General features: G+C 48.5%; 1 protein-coding gene across 3 annotated transcripts in view; it reads left to right on the top strand.

Moving 5' to 3' along the window:
• The window catches only part of USP18 (ubiquitin specific peptidase 18), a 29641-nt gene extending 28728 nt beyond the window's left edge, over positions 1 to 913 (top strand). For all 3 annotated transcript variants that reach the window (XM_014478126.2, XM_070371337.1, XM_070371338.1), the window contains exon 11: positions 701 to 913. In XM_014478126.2, coding sequence (XP_014333612.1) covers positions 701 to 746 — 46 coding nt within the window. In that variant the 3' untranslated portion in view covers positions 747 to 913. The remainder of the gene's footprint in view (positions 1 to 700) is intronic.
• Positions 914 to 15200: the final 14287 nt, after the last annotated feature.

Raw genomic sequence — 15200 nt, 5'->3', positions numbered from 1 at the left:
ACATAGAGGGGAGGCTGGAGAGGAAAAAGCTTGGCAGAGATAAAGCAGAGACTTTGCAGGTTTTTTCTGCAGAGCTTCTGGGTTAGAGGTGTCATTGCACACTAAGCGTGGTGTGGGACGTGGACCCAGCCGCACGAGTAGGTCTTCACTTGGAAACTGATAAATTGGGTGAAATTTGTGCTTGAAATCCTGCCCCCCCACCGCCCCCTGCTACCTGCTGCTTCTCCTTTTCTTCTAAGCATCTCCCTTAGATACACTCTTAGATATACACTTGGTCATCTTTTGGTTGTCAGTGACCCCCCGTTATTTAGATCAGGGTTTGGCAGACTTTTTCTGTCAAAGGCCAGAGAGTGAATGTTTCAGTTTCTGGGATACACAGTCTGTGTCTCGGCTCCTTGGTTCTGCTTCTGCAACACAAAAGCAGCCACTGGTGGTACATGAGTGAGCATATGTGGCTTTGTTCCAGTTACATTTACTTAAGTTCATGGGCTCATAGTTTGTCAACCCCTGCTTGAGATGTTAGCTAATAGTTATTTACCCTGGTCCCCAGTTTTGTCTGCCCTGAGCTGATAGATTGATGAAGACCTGATCCAGTAAACCGGGAAGTTTTCTGATGGGTGTTCTATCAAGAAGTAATGATGTAGTAATGAACTCTGAATGTTTCGTCTCAGTGATGCCCTTGCACTTTTTTTCTTTCTAGGCGGGAGACTGCCTATCTCCTGTTTTACGTGAAGACTGAGTCCTAATGGATGCTCCCTAAACCTTCAGAGACCTACAGAGTATCATCTTCCTTTTCTGTTCCTGTCTCTGCAGATTGTAAGAGATCCTGCAGTGAGGAGAGGCACCATTTTCAAGCTGTTTACATTTTATTTATAATAAGTGGTGATTATTAAAATATTTAGCAGTGACACTACACAGGTCTGGATCGGTCAGAATGGGAGCCACTGGTGGACTCATGGTCTGGATTGCTCCTGCTGCACAAGGCAGTGATCTGTTAGCTGGGAGCTGCAGAGTCCGGGTGCTCCCAGGGGAGGAGAGACCAGGCCAGTGCTGGTAGCAAGAGGCAGTCGGGTAACAAAGGGCTGTGGTCAGGAATTATTTCAATATTCTACAGCTAATGTGACTATACTGATAGGTACTGATTGTATATCATTTCTGTTTATAATTTTAAAAACTTTCAGGGCTTCTCTAGTGGCTCAGTGGTAAAGAATCCACCTGCCAATGCAGGAAACATGGGTTTGATCCCTGATCTGGGAAGATCCCACATGCTGTGGAGCAACTAAGCCTGTGCACCACAACTGCTGATCCTATGCTCTAGAGCCCAGGAGCCACAAGGACGGAGCTCACGTGCCCTAGAGCCTGTGCTCCGAAACAGGAGAAGCCACTGCAATGAGAAGCCTGTGCACCAGAGCTAGATAGTAACCCCTGCTCGCCGCAACAAGAAAAAGCTCTAGCAGCAACAAAGACCCTGCACAGCCAAAAATTAAAAAGAAAAAATTTTAAATGCGTATCAATTACATGAAACTCAAGTGCTTTGTAATTGTTATTCGTTTATTTGATAAATACGTATTGATCACCTACTCTGTGAAATGGTATGCCAGACAGTAATGAATACAATTCTTTCTCTCAAAAAGAACTTTTTAATTTAATGGGGGTTGATTAAAATACACGGTACTGAGGGTCTGTGCTACAGGAATTCAAAGGAAAATAAATGAAAATGCTTCTGCTGTGCACCCACAGGAGCAGCCTGAAGGCTGGAAGGGGGCTGAGAATGAGGACAGTTTGTTTACAGGGAGAAGCACACCCAGTGGCATGGCTCAGGGTTCAAGGACCCTCCACACACCCAGAGGGAAGGGAGGTGGGGCTCAGCACGTTGATCTTGATCCAGGCTCAGAAGTTTGGGTCTAGCTTAATAAGTAATGAGGATTTTTTTTTTTTTTTTTTTTGAAAGTGTTCAAAAAGGAAAGGAACACTTAGTGGTGTTGCAGTAAAATGGATTTGCGGGTGACATGGGTTAGAGACAGGTTGGCAGCATGGGTGGGCAGGCGTGCACAGTCCCTGGAGCCGTGTCAGAGGAAGAATGTGAATCGTGGGGTGTCCAGGGAAGGGAAACCCTGCACCAACCTGGGAAGAAGTGTGTGGACACCCCCCACCAACAAAGGAAGTGACTCAGTCATTCACGTGTTTAACGACTTGTTCGAGATTTCATATTTTGTAAGTGGCAGAGCTGAAACCTCCAACCTGAAATGAGGGTGATTTATTCTTTTTATTGGCAAGAATTTAGCCACGTGAGAGTAAATTCTCACCGTATAATAGCCAAACAATGTCGTCATGGACAGATCCTCTTCCTCAGTGCTAACTGTTGCTAAGCAGGTGTGTGTATATTCTTATCTCTACTGTCACAAGCTATCATAAAGCACTTGGCTGAAAGCCACAGAAGCTGTGTTTTTTTCTTGCAGTCTGGAGGCTGGAGTCTGAAATCAAGGTGTCACAGGGTTGGTTTCTCCAGGAGGCTGTGAAGGAGAGTCTGTCCTGCCTTTCTTCTGGCGCCTGGTCGTGCCAGCCCTGCTCTCATCCCCTGCGTGGACCTGAGTCCCTCTGGCCTCCACCTCCATCTTCACGCGCTGTCTTCCCTACGTGTGTTAGTCGAGGACACCAGCCATGGGTTAGGGGCCATCCCAGTGTAGCATGACCTCACCTTCACATGGCTTATTTCATCATTCTGAGGTTCCAGGTGGGTGGGAATTTTAGGGGGACCCTATTCAGAGTAGTAAAATGTATTGATCCCTCTAGGCCTTATTCTGGGCATTGGCATGCATATTCACAGATATGAATAATTTTTACATCATTAATTCTACTGGAAACATTATTCTGCTCATTGTTTTTTCTCATAATAGTGTCTTAGGAAGTTTCCAAGTCTGTATGTAAATGGAAAACATTCTTTTGAATTGTTACATTTACTCCATAAATAGATATACTATATTTTTTCCATTCCCATATTGGTAAATATTAGGGCATTCCCATTTTTTCACTATTTAAAGTGCAGAGTGAATGAGTACCTTTAGATGTGTTTTTGTACATGAGTAAATATTTCTGTAGGTACTGAGGAATGAAATTATGGATCAAAGAGACTGAAGGGAGAAGTTACATGTAGACTCCAAGTTAAAGAGGAAGGGTACTAGTAGATCATTTTTAATGTCCTGGATTGAAGGAGAAGACAAGGAATCAATTGACTTGAGTCTCTGGAAGTAGCTGATTTCTATGCTATTTTGTTTCTTCTCCAAAGTGCCCCCTTACTCATCCATATATCCATTTGTCCAAAAATCAAGGTTCACAGTGATACCTGATGCCTGACCGTATGTGAACTTTGCTGTGATCTTGTTTTGAGGGTTTGAGGTCTGTTGTTATTTCATCCCTATGTACCCCTGCTGTCTGCCGCCCCAGACTTCTTCAGCACGTACACCCAATATCTTTGTCCCTGTGTTTTTTCCTTAAAAGTAGTATTGTGAGGAATTCGCTGGTGATCCAGTGGTTGGAACTCCACAGGGTGAAGGGCATGGGTTCAATCCCCAGTAGCCACCCAGGCCAAGGCCAAGTCCTGCCTGCTGGGGTGCCCACAATAGTCTGCCCACATAGAGTTCCCATAGACCATACAGCTCCATTACAGGTGACCTGACGGGAGTGTTGTTGGGCCCCATAGAGTGTCTTCTGTATGAGGCCACTTCTCCATAACAGGGAGGCATAAGCAACCTACATAACATACAAAGAAGCACAGAGATCTAGGCAAGATGAGGCAGCAAAGAAATGTCTTCCAAACAATGGAACAAGATAAAATAAGACCTAAGTGAAGTGGAGATGACAGTCTACCCAGTGGATCTCAAAGTCCTGATCATAAAGATGCTCAGTGATCTTTGGAGAAGGCTGGGTGAACACAGAAGTTTAACAGAGACGATATTAAGAACCCAATGGAGCTGAAGAATGAAATCACTAATGCACTTAAAGAAAACAGTAGCAGATTAGATGACACAGCGGAATGGATGGTGAACTGGAAGAACATAGTGGGAGTCACTCAAGCTGAACAGAAAGAAATTTTTAAAATGACAGTTTAGGGACTTTCCTGGTAGCCCAGTGGTTAAGAACCTGCCTTCCAAGGCAGGGGATGAGGTTTCCCACCTTGGTCAGGGAAGTAGGATCCCACATGCCTTGGGGCAACTAAGCCCGTGTGCCACAACTAGAGAAGCCCGTGTTCCAGAGCCCACGAGCCACAACTGCTGAGCCCGTGCTCACCTCTGTCCTCACTGAGTTTAATCTTCATCCTTCACCATAACTCACCTTGAGTATAACAGCTTCAGGGACTTCTGGGAGCCTCCATGTAAAAAGAAGCTGAGGAGGGGGTCTCTGGATCCCCGATTCTGTAGCTGGGGTCAGAAGCAGGTTCGGGGGAGTGTCATGGGGCCCTCTACCAGGGAGGGCCAGGAGATCCCAGTGGTAGTTAGCCGAGTCCAAGGCCCTCCTGGGTACAAGGCATCCTAGCCCCCTTGGTGCATCATAAAGAGACCAGCTCCCTCCTCCCCTCAGCCCCCAGGCCTAGTCCCTGCTTCTGAGAAATTCCCTAGGGTGGGTCCTGGTGCGGAGGTACCCGATGCTGGGGCTTTCTCAGAAATGTCTCCTGGAATTGAATCTTACTCATTCCCTCTTCCTTGCTTGCTCTCCCCTGCCTTTAAGTTAGATGTTCTGGTTGACAGGTCAGCATTGCAAGATGCTGTTCTGCATGATAAACAAACCCCCTTTCTTCAAAGACCTTTCTTTAGGACTCTCATGTGATTTCCTGCAGACCTCCAGGAGGTAGCTTCCTTAACCCCAGAGTGCTGGTCTCTGTCTTGCTTTACTGCTCTTAGTTAAAGATTACATGATAAGTTACCAATAAATAGGAGAAGACTCTTGAAAGTCCCTTGGGCTGCAAGGAGATCCAATCAGTCCATCCTAAAGGAAATCAGTCCTGAATAGTCATTGGAAGGACTGATGCTGAAGCTGAAACTCCAATAGTTTGGCCACCTAGTACGAAGAACTGATACATTTGAAAGGACCCTGATGCTGGGAAAGATTGAGGGTGGGAGGAGAAGGGGATGACAGAGGATGAGACGATTGGATGGCATCACCAACTCAATGGACATGAGTTTGAGTAAATTCTGGGAGTTGGTGATGGACAGGGAGGCCTGGCGTGCTGCAGTCCATGGGGTCGCAAAGAGTCAGACACAACTGAGCGACTGAACTGAACTGAACTGATCTATCGTATTCAGTGACACATCTACCGGTGACCAGACAGGAAGAACCTAAACAGTAAAAAGGAGGTAGCCTTCCTCTCCCCTTCCCAATGCACGTGCCTCCCCAGCATTAGCCTCAGTCCTCTTCCTTTTCTTTACTCTGGAGAATTAAATCCCTCTCTGCAGAGGGCGAGAAGCTGAGCTGTGAACTTGCTTTCTTCTCTGTTCTTTGACCTCTGAGTAAAGCCTGTGCTGTGTTGGTCTTGGCTTTGGTTTCATAATCGCCTACTTGAACCCGCTTGGAAAAAGGAAACCTTCCTTTTTGAGGCAGAGAGCCTCGGCCAGGCTAGGGCCCAAGCAGGGTCCACAGGACTTAACTTGGTAACAATCTGTAAGGGGACAGTGGTCTGCCCCATGGAGTGGGGGGAGGCACACCTTCAACCGCAGCACCTGGTCTGTGGACAGCATGGCCCCTCATGGGCCTGGACTGTGTCCTCTGCCCCCCTACCCCTGACACCACCTGGCAGTCTGACTCGCTGACACTGACTGCTGGGCCTCCAGTCAGGAGGGATCCAGAAGCAACACTTGGAGCCAGATCAGATGTTTCTTTTCACGGGCAGTGGCAATACTGGATATTAGGACATTGTTTCTAGAAAACAAACAGCTGCTAGAAGTTGATGTATGCTCTGGATTTGAAACCCATGTGCAAGACAAGAGTTCCCACCAGACCCTGGCTTGGAAGCTTCTGTACAGGTGATGACCACACCAGTGCTTCCTTGCCAAGTCCTCCAAGCTTCCTTGGTGGGCACAGCTGGACTCACTCCACGGGCTCCCCAACCCAAAGCCTGAAGGGCCAATGCTGGCAGGGCCTGGAGATGAGAGCATCACTCCACCAACCACCAAAACCAAGCCCATCCCAGGCTCTGCTACAAGTCTGCTCGCATTTGCTCTCTGGATTCCGAAGACAGACCTGCAGGAAGTGGGCTGTGAGTCCCATATTGATGGTTTTCTGTGGAATTTCCATGAGACCCTTCTCTGCCCTGTCCTGAGCAAATGACTAGTCAGTCCATGCTACCATCATTCCACAAGCAGGATGAGAGGCTGAGGCTCTGAGAAGCCAAGTAACCCACCCAGAAGGACAGACGTGTGGCCATGGAGTGGGGTCTGTGCCCGCTGCCTGCACAGGGTGACTGCCTGTTCACAGCAGGTTCACACCTGTTCCCTTGACCCCTTGCAGGGCAGTTCACAGAGCCTGCTCTTAGGGGGTTGACTCATCTTCTTTTACCAGGACTCTTGTCTCACATTCTGTCTCTGGGATCATCCAGAAGGCTTGTCAATCTGAAGCAGGGTCAGTCTTATGTCACCAGGGTTGCTTTCTTGGCCCACACACACCACCTGCTCATCCACTCCCAGCTCAGACCAGAAAGGCCCCCTCGGGTCCTGAGCTCCGTGGCTCTGCTGGGGCACCCACTCCCCTCGTGCCTGGTCCTTCTCTCACATCCCCTTCAGGGTCACCAGGAGCTCCCACCACCCAGGGCAAGCTGTCTGCTGTGTCCTGGGAAGGCCTCTGTGGTGTCAAGTGGAAGAAACAAGAGGTACCTATGGGACCTCCCACACACAGCACAGTGGCCAGCACCTGCCGACTGACTGCGTCACTCTGGATGGGCCCAGGGTGGGTTCAGGGGCCTCACTGCGTGTCCTGGTTCTCATCTCATCCCAGCGCTGCCTACACAGGAGTCAGTCACTAAGCTACTCTGTGCTGGCTGCACAGATAGGATGCTCATTCATACACCCCTCCCAGGAACACAGGGTTCTGGTGGGCAGGCTCCTCCCAGGATATGGGGCTCACCTGAGCAGGTACCCACAAGGCTCAGGACCCAGGAACCATGCACAGAGCCCTCTTTGCAGAGCACTTCCAGCCTACCTGTTGGTCAGGCCTCACCCTGAGCCCCTCAGAGCAGGACCTGAACTAACAAACAGCTGCTCCTGGACAGGTCAGTAGCCTTGGGCTTCACTATGCAGCCTCCCTCCAGTGGGTCTTCCAGAGGCTTCCACTGCACCCGGGCACTGGGACCCTGTCTTCACCACCACCCCTCCTCTCCCTGACTCTTGGGTTCCTCTCTTTAAGAGAGGGTCTTCTTGAAATTACCTCCTACTTGTGGGCCAGATAAAATGACTAGAAAACAAGCCAGAGCTGCAGCCCAATGTCTATCCTGACCCTCAGGACCCACAACTGTGTGCCTGGCAGGCACAACAAGGCCCATTTTCTGCAACAGTGAGCCCCTGATGGGTGAGGATTTGGCTAATCTGACCTGGCTGGCCAGCCCTTCCCAGATGTGCCTAGGTTGAGGTCTATGTAAGCGGGTGTAAGAGTGCCTGCAGCTATACTCTATGCCATACTCTGTTGAATGTGTGGAGCTGGGCTGGCAAGAGGGCCGTGTGGATTGCTGTTTGTGATCAGGTCTTTTGTAGACCAGATAAGAAAGGGATGTGTCACCTGTGCCTGCTGTCGGACCTCCCCAGGTGGGGGTGAGGAAACAAGAGAAAAGGCAGTGGGAACCAGGATGGGAAGGATAACTCAGGCAGGGAAATGGAAAGCTTCCAGAAGAGCCCCTGGGGCCAGGACCATCCTGCCTGGCCTGCACGAGCCCGCTCAGCAAGCATGCTGTTGCTGGGATGGCTCCCGCCTGTGAAGTCTTTACTCATATTCGGGTGTTTTACCTGGGAAGGGTGGATGAGGTTCAGGAACAGCTAGCCTGGGGGTCAGCCAAGGTTTTCTTAGAGATGCCTCTGTTTGTTATCCCAGCTTCCCACTGAGGACTCTTCTTAGGGGAGTAGGTGGGGTGAAGGGGATACAGGGGTGGAGGAGGGGGTGGGGAGGAGGAAGCACTGCTGGTTGCACCTAAGTCCCCACCCCTGACCATCTTAAGAATTGTTCATTGGTGTAGCAAGCGTCCTAATTGGGTTTTCACCTGTGTAACTCGTGACTTCTTAATGAGCAACGTGAACGGTGACATTAAATGTCCTCAGTCAGGACTAAATACTTACTACACCATGTGTATAGTGTAAGAACCTGGGGAAGCATGTGCAGCTGGTACCCCAAGGGACGGGCTTCAGACTTGACCCTTCAACATTCTGGTGTCCAGCCACTGCTTTAGGAATTTTTTTGGGGGGGACCAATGCTGACTCTAAGGGTTCTGTAATCCAGCCTCCTTTTGCCTTCGGTGAGACCCACACTTCTAGGATCCTACAGAGCAGGGTCTGTGTGGCTGCCCTGTGGCTTCTCTAACAAATGACCACAAGCTGGGTGATTTAAAACAACAGGAGTTCATCCTCCCCCAGTCTTGGAGACCAGACACCTGAGATCAAGGTGGTGCAGGGCTGAGGTCCCTCCAGAAGCTCCAGGATAGGGTCCTTCCTGCTTTTTCCAGCTTCGGGGGCTCTAGGGGTCCCTGGGCTTGTGGCTTCCTCCCTCCCATCTCTGCCTCTGTCTTCCTGCAGCTTGTCCTCTGTGTCTGTATCTCCCTTCTTTTGTCTCTTACAAGGAACCTGTAAGAGGTTTGAGGGCCACCCACACCCAAGATGACCTCGCCTTGACATCTTTAAATGCATCTACAAAAGCTCTTTTCCCACATGCGGTCTTGTACATCTTTTGACGCCACCGTTCAACCCATTAGCTATGTACAAAATCACCCTCATTTTAGGAGATTACCAAGGTCTCATATAGACTGGCACAGACAGCAGCCATGTGGGTGGAGGTCTGGGGAGAATGAAGACCATGGAATCCCCTGGACAGGATCAAGTCCTGGCTTCATCAGAAGGTGAGCTCTTCCTCCATAGGGCCTGTGAGAGCAGTCACTCCATCCTACCCATGGAAAGGGTCCCAGTGTCAAGCCCAGAAGTGTCTACCTTGCAAAGCTGGCTTTTCTGAATGTCATCATCAATACCATCATATAACCAGTAACTGCGGGCTTAGAGGTAGGGAGGAATTAGTGTGGGGACTGGCCATGGGCTCTGGAGGAGGTGCTGACAGTCACTGGGGCACAAGGAATTGGGAGCCTGGAAGGCCCCAGTGTTACTGACCAGACTTGGGTCCACACTCCTGAGTGCAATAGAGCCAGTCTACTGATGTCAGGTTGTGGTGAAGGGAAGTGAAAGTCACTCAGTCGTGTCCGACTCTTTGTGACCCCATGGACTCTACAGTCCATGCAGTTCTCCAGGCCAGAATACTAGAGTGGGTAGCCTTTCCCTTTTCCAGGGGATCTTCCCAACCCAGGGATCGAATCCAGGTCTCCCATATTGCAGGCAGATTCTTTACCAGCTGAGCCACAAGGGAAGCCCGTGGTGAAGGAAAGTGAAGTGATAATTCTAAAAGTACCAATACAAAGAGGAAAGGTGGCTTGTGCTCTAAACCCTGAACTCCCTGAATTGTTTCAGCAAAGCAGTTGTACAGGCCACATGAGGGAGGGGGTCATAGAGTATGTGACCCTCTGGTGCATGGTTCTCTGATTGCTGAGGTAACAGGTGGCTAAACTCACAAATTCTCAGGCACTGGAAGCTCTGGTTATGTGTTCATGCTCATCAAATAGTTAACTTCTTCCACTCAGTGGGGGTTTTAGCATTTGTAAAACAACTCAGGGAGTGTGCCTCAGATACTGTTATCTCCATACTTCAGAGAGGAGCTACAGCAGAGGATATGGGACTGGGTCTCTTCTGAGAAGGCCCCATAGGCTCCTGCTCGGTTACACCAGGTGTCTGGGCTCAGCAGCCGAGAAAGGTGGGGCTGCCTCCTGGGCGTGGGGAGCAACAGGATCACAGTCCTCTGAGGGGCCTGTTAGTCCCCAAGATGTGACGGGGAGGCAGTGGATGAACAGATGTATCTGAGCTGGGGGAGGGATCCAGGCTAGAAATGTCACTGGAATCATTGGGAGGAAGAGGAAAGGTCAGGAGGGGGCAGGTGGGCTATAGCACCTACGTGCAGGTGATGGTGGTCCTGTTGGAAGCAATTCAGAGCTGGAAGGACTGACCCACAGAAGCTCAGCTTCATCCTCTTGCTCTTTTGTAAAACACTGTCAGAGTTTGAGGCACCCTCAGGAGACTTCTCAGTCCAGTGCTGCTGTGGCTTCATCAAAGGGGCTCAGGCCCTGCCCACATCCCCACTGGGGATGAAGCCCATCAGGGCACTGGGGCCCACAGACTTCAGGGAACCCCTGCCTCCAGAATTTGTTTCTCTTCTTCCAACCAGCTACTGGTTAGAGGCCCACGCTCCCCCATCCTGATTCCACCCCCAGAGCCTGAGGCGTAGTCCAGTGTATAGATGCACCACTCAGTCTTCATGTTCCTGTTGCTGAACATTTTGGTGGACTCTATGTCCTGGCCATTATAAACACTGCTTCCTTGTAAACAGAGGTGCATGTGTCATTTCAAATTGTGGTGTTCTCCAGATCTGAGCCCAGAATGAGGTTGCTGGATCCCATGGCTCCTCCGCGTTTACTTTTTTCAGGAACCTCCATGCAGTTTTCCATTGTGGCTGCACCCTGTGCATCCCCACTCAGGGTGTAGGAGGACTCCATTTTCCCCACATCCTCTGCAGCATTTACTCTTTGGAGATTTTTCTGGTCATGGCCATTCTGACCAGTGGGAGGGGATTCCTCAGTGTAGATTTTATTTGCGTCGATTTAATAATGAGTGTGTCTTCCCTTGTGTGGCTCAGCACTAAAGAATCTGCCTGCAGTGCAGGAGATGCAAGAGATTTAGATTTGATCCTTGAGTGGGGAAGATCCCCTGGAGAAGGAAATGGCAACCCATTCCAGTATTCTTGCCTGGAGAATCCCATGGACAGAGGAGCCTGGCAGGTTAGAGTCCATGGAGTTGCAAAGAGTCCGACACAACTGAGTGACTGAGCACAGTAATGAGGGAAGGGGATGTCCTTCCAGGTGCTTGATTCATGAATACCTAGACATACACTCGGAGAAGGCAATGGCACCCCACTCCAGTACTCTTGCCTGGAAAATCCCATGGACAGAGGAGCCTGGTAGGCTGCAGTCCATGGGGTCACTAAGAGTCTGGACACGACTGAGCGACTTCACTTTCACTTTTCACTTTTCGTGCATTGGAGAAGGAAATGGCAACCCACTCCAGTGTTCTTGCCTGGAGAATCCCAGGGACGGGGGAGCCTGGTGGGCTGCCGTCTATGGGGTCGCACAGAGTCGGACACGACTGAAGCGACTTAGCAGCAGTAGCAGCAGCAGACATATACTTGGTTTTTAAAGGTTTTCTTCCCATATAGGTTATTACAGAGTGTTGAGGAGGTTCCTTAGGCTTTGCAGTGGGTCCTTGTGGATGATTTTATAAAGAGTAGTGTGTGTATGTTAATCTGAACCAGCTCATTTCTCCCTTCCCTCATCTTTTCCTCCTTGGGAACTATAAGTTTCTTCTTGGGAACCATAAGTCTGTGAGGCTGTTTCCTTCTGGTAAAGAAGTTCATGTGTCTCCATTTTTCGATTCTACCTACAAGTGATACCATATGATTCTTGTCTTGCCCTGTCGCCCCTACTTCACTTAGAATGATCACCTCTACTTTCCTCCCTGTGGCTGGAAGGGATTCCAGTCATTATTTGATCCTTTTTAATGGCTGAATCAGAGACAGCAATGGCACCCCACTCCAGTACTCTTGCCTGGAAAATCCCATGGATGGAGGAACCTGGAAGGCTGCAGTCCACGGGGTTGCTGAGGGTTGGACACGACTGAGCGACTTCCCTTTCACTTTTCACTTTCATGCATTGGAGAAGGAAATGGCAACCCACTCCAGTGTTCTTGCCTGGAGAATCCCAGGGACGGGGGAGCCTGGTGGGCTGCGGTCTATGGGGTCCCACAGAGTCAGACACAACTGAAGTGACTTAGCAGCAGCAGCAGCAATGGCTGAATAGACCATGCAGGTATGACCTAAATCAAATCCTTTATGATTGATTATACAATGGAAGTGAGAAATAGATTTAAGGGACTAGATCTGATAGACAGAGTACCTGATGAACTATGGACGGAGGTTTGTGACATTGTACAGGAGACAGGGATCAAGACCATCCCCATGAAACAAAAATGCGCAAAAGCAAAATGGCTGTCTGAGGAGGCCTTACAAATAGCTGTGAAAAGAAGAGAAGTGAAAAGCAAAGGAGAAAAGGAAAGATATAAGCATCTGAATGTAGAGTTCCAAAGAATAGCAAGGAGGGATAAGAAAGCCTTCCTCAGTGATCAATGCAAAGAAATAGAGGAAAACAACAGAATGGGAAAGACAGAGATCTCTTCATGAAAATTAGAGATACCAAGGGAAAATTTCATGCAAAGATGGGCTAAATAAAGGACAGAAATGGTATGGGCCTAACAGAAGCAGAAGATATTAAGAAGAGGTGGCAAGAATACACAGAAGAACTGTACAAAAAAGATCATCATGACTGAGATAATCACGATGGTGTGATCACTCACCTACAGCCAGACATCCTGGAATGTGAAGTCAAGTGGGCCTTAGGAAGCATCACTATGAGCAAAGCTAGTGGGGGTGATGGAATTCCAGTTGAGCTATTTCAAATACTGAAAGATGATGCTGTGAAACTGCTGCACTCAGTATGCCAACAAATTTGGAAAACTCAGCAGTGGCCACAGGACTGGAAAAGGTCAGTTTTCATTCCAATCCCAAAGAAAGGCAATGCCAAAGAATGCTCACACTACTGCACAATTGCACTCATCTCACATGCTAGTAAAGTAATGCTCAAAATTCTCCAAGCCAGGCTTCAGCAATACGTGAACTGTGAACTTTCAGATGTTCAAGCTGGATTTAGAAAAGGCAGAGGAACCCGAGATCAAATTGCCAACATCCTCTGGATCATGGAAAAAGCAAGAGAGTTCCAGAAAAACATCTACTTCTGCTTTATTGACTATGCCAAAGCCTTTGACTGTGTGGATCACAATAAACTGTGGAAAATTCTGAAAGAGATAGGAATACCAGACCACCTGACTTGCCTCTTGAGAAACCTATATGCAGGTCAAGAAGCAACAGTTAGAACTGGACATGAAACAGCAGACTGGTTCCAAATAGGAAAAGGAGTACATCAAGGCTGTATATTGTCACCCTGCTTATTTAACTTATATGCAGAGTACATTATGAGAAATGCTGGGCTAGAAGAATCACAAGCTGGAATCAAGATTGCCGGGAGAAATATCAATAACCTCAGATATGCAGATGACACCACCCTTATGGCAGAAAGTGAAAAAGAACTAAAGAGCCTCTTGATGAAAGTGAAAGAGGAGAGTGAAAAAGTTGGCTTAAAGCTCAACATTCAGAAAACTAAGATCATGGCATCTGGTCCCATCACTTCATGGCAAATGGATGGGGAAACAGTGGAAACAGTGTCAGACTTTATTTTTTTGGGCTCCAAAATCACTGCAGATGGTGATTGCGGCCATGAAATTAAAAGACGCTTACTCCTTGGAAGGACAGTAATGACCAACCTATATAGCATATTCAAAAGCAGAGACATTACTTTGCCAACAAAGGTCCATCTAGTCTAGGCTATGGTTTTTCCTGTGGTCATGTATGGATGTGAGAGTTGGACTGTGAAGAAATCTGAGCGCCGAAGAATTGATGCTTTTGAACTGTGGTGTTGGAGAAGACTCTTGAGAGTCCCTTGGATTGCAAGGAGGTCCAACCAGTCCATCCTAAAGGAGATCAGTCCTGGGTGTTCATTGGAAGGACTGATGCTAAAGCTGAAGCTCCAATAAACCTCATGCGAAGAGTTGACTCATTGGAAAAGACCCTGATGCTGGGAGGGGTTAGGGGCAGGAGGAGAAGGGGATGACAGAGGATGAGATAACTGGATGGCATCACCAACTTGATGGACATGAGTTTGAGTGAACTCCGGGAGTTGTTGATGTACAGGGAGGCCTGGCGTGCTGCGATTCATGGGGTTGCAAAGGGTTAAACAAGACTGAGCGACTGAACTGAATGGAATATTGTATTATGTCTAGGTCCACCATCTTCTTTATCTGTTCATCTGTGTTTTGCACTTTGATTGCTGCCGTATCTTGTTTATGGTCCTCGGAAAAGGCAATCCAATCCATCTGGAAAACCCCTTGGATGGAGGAGCCTAGTGGGCTGCAGTCCATGGGGTCGCTAAGAGTCGGATATGACTGAGCGACTTCACTTTCACTTTTCACTTTCATGCTTTGGAGAAGGAAATGGCAACCCACTCCAGTGTTCTTGCCTGGAGAATCCCAGGGATGGGGAAGCCTGGTGGGCTGCTGTCTCTGGGGTCGCACAGAGTCGGACACGACTGAAGTGACTTAGCAGCAGCTTGTTAATGGTCCTAGTGCAGCTGTGAACATAGGGCTGTAGGGTCTTTTCAAATTTTGGTTTTCTCCATATCTACACCCAGGTGTGAAATTGCTGCATCTTAAGGTACTTTTATGTTTAGTTTTTAAAACAAACTTCATACTCTTTGCCTAATGGATGGACCGATTTACATTCCCACCAAGAGTGCAGGGGAGTTCCCTTCTCTCTGCATCCTCTGCAACATGTATTGTTGGAGATTCTCTGAGATGGGCATTCTGACTAGTGTGAGGTGACAGCTCATTGGACTTTTGATTTGCCTTCCTCTAACCATTAGTGATCAGTTCAGTTCAGTTCAGTCGCTCAGTTGTGTCCGACTCTTTGCTATCCCATGGACTGCAGCACACCAGGCCTCCCTGTCCATCAACAACTTCTGGACCTTACTCAAACTCATGTCCATTGAGTCAGTGATGCCATCCAACCATCTCATCCTCTGTCATCCCTTTCTCCTCTCATCTTCAACCTTTCCCAGCATCAGGGTCTTTTGAAATGAGTCAGTTCTTCACATCAGGTAGGCCGAAGTATTGGAGTTTCAACTTCAACATCAGTCCTTC

Source organism: Bos mutus, chromosome 5 (assembly GCF_027580195.1).
Source record: "Bos mutus isolate GX-2022 chromosome 5, NWIPB_WYAK_1.1, whole genome shotgun sequence".
Classification (NCBI taxonomy): Eukaryota; Metazoa; Chordata; class Mammalia; order Artiodactyla; family Bovidae; genus Bos; species Bos mutus.
The sequence above is the reverse complement of the archived record's forward strand: the minus strand, read 5'-3'. Positions and strand labels throughout refer to the sequence as shown.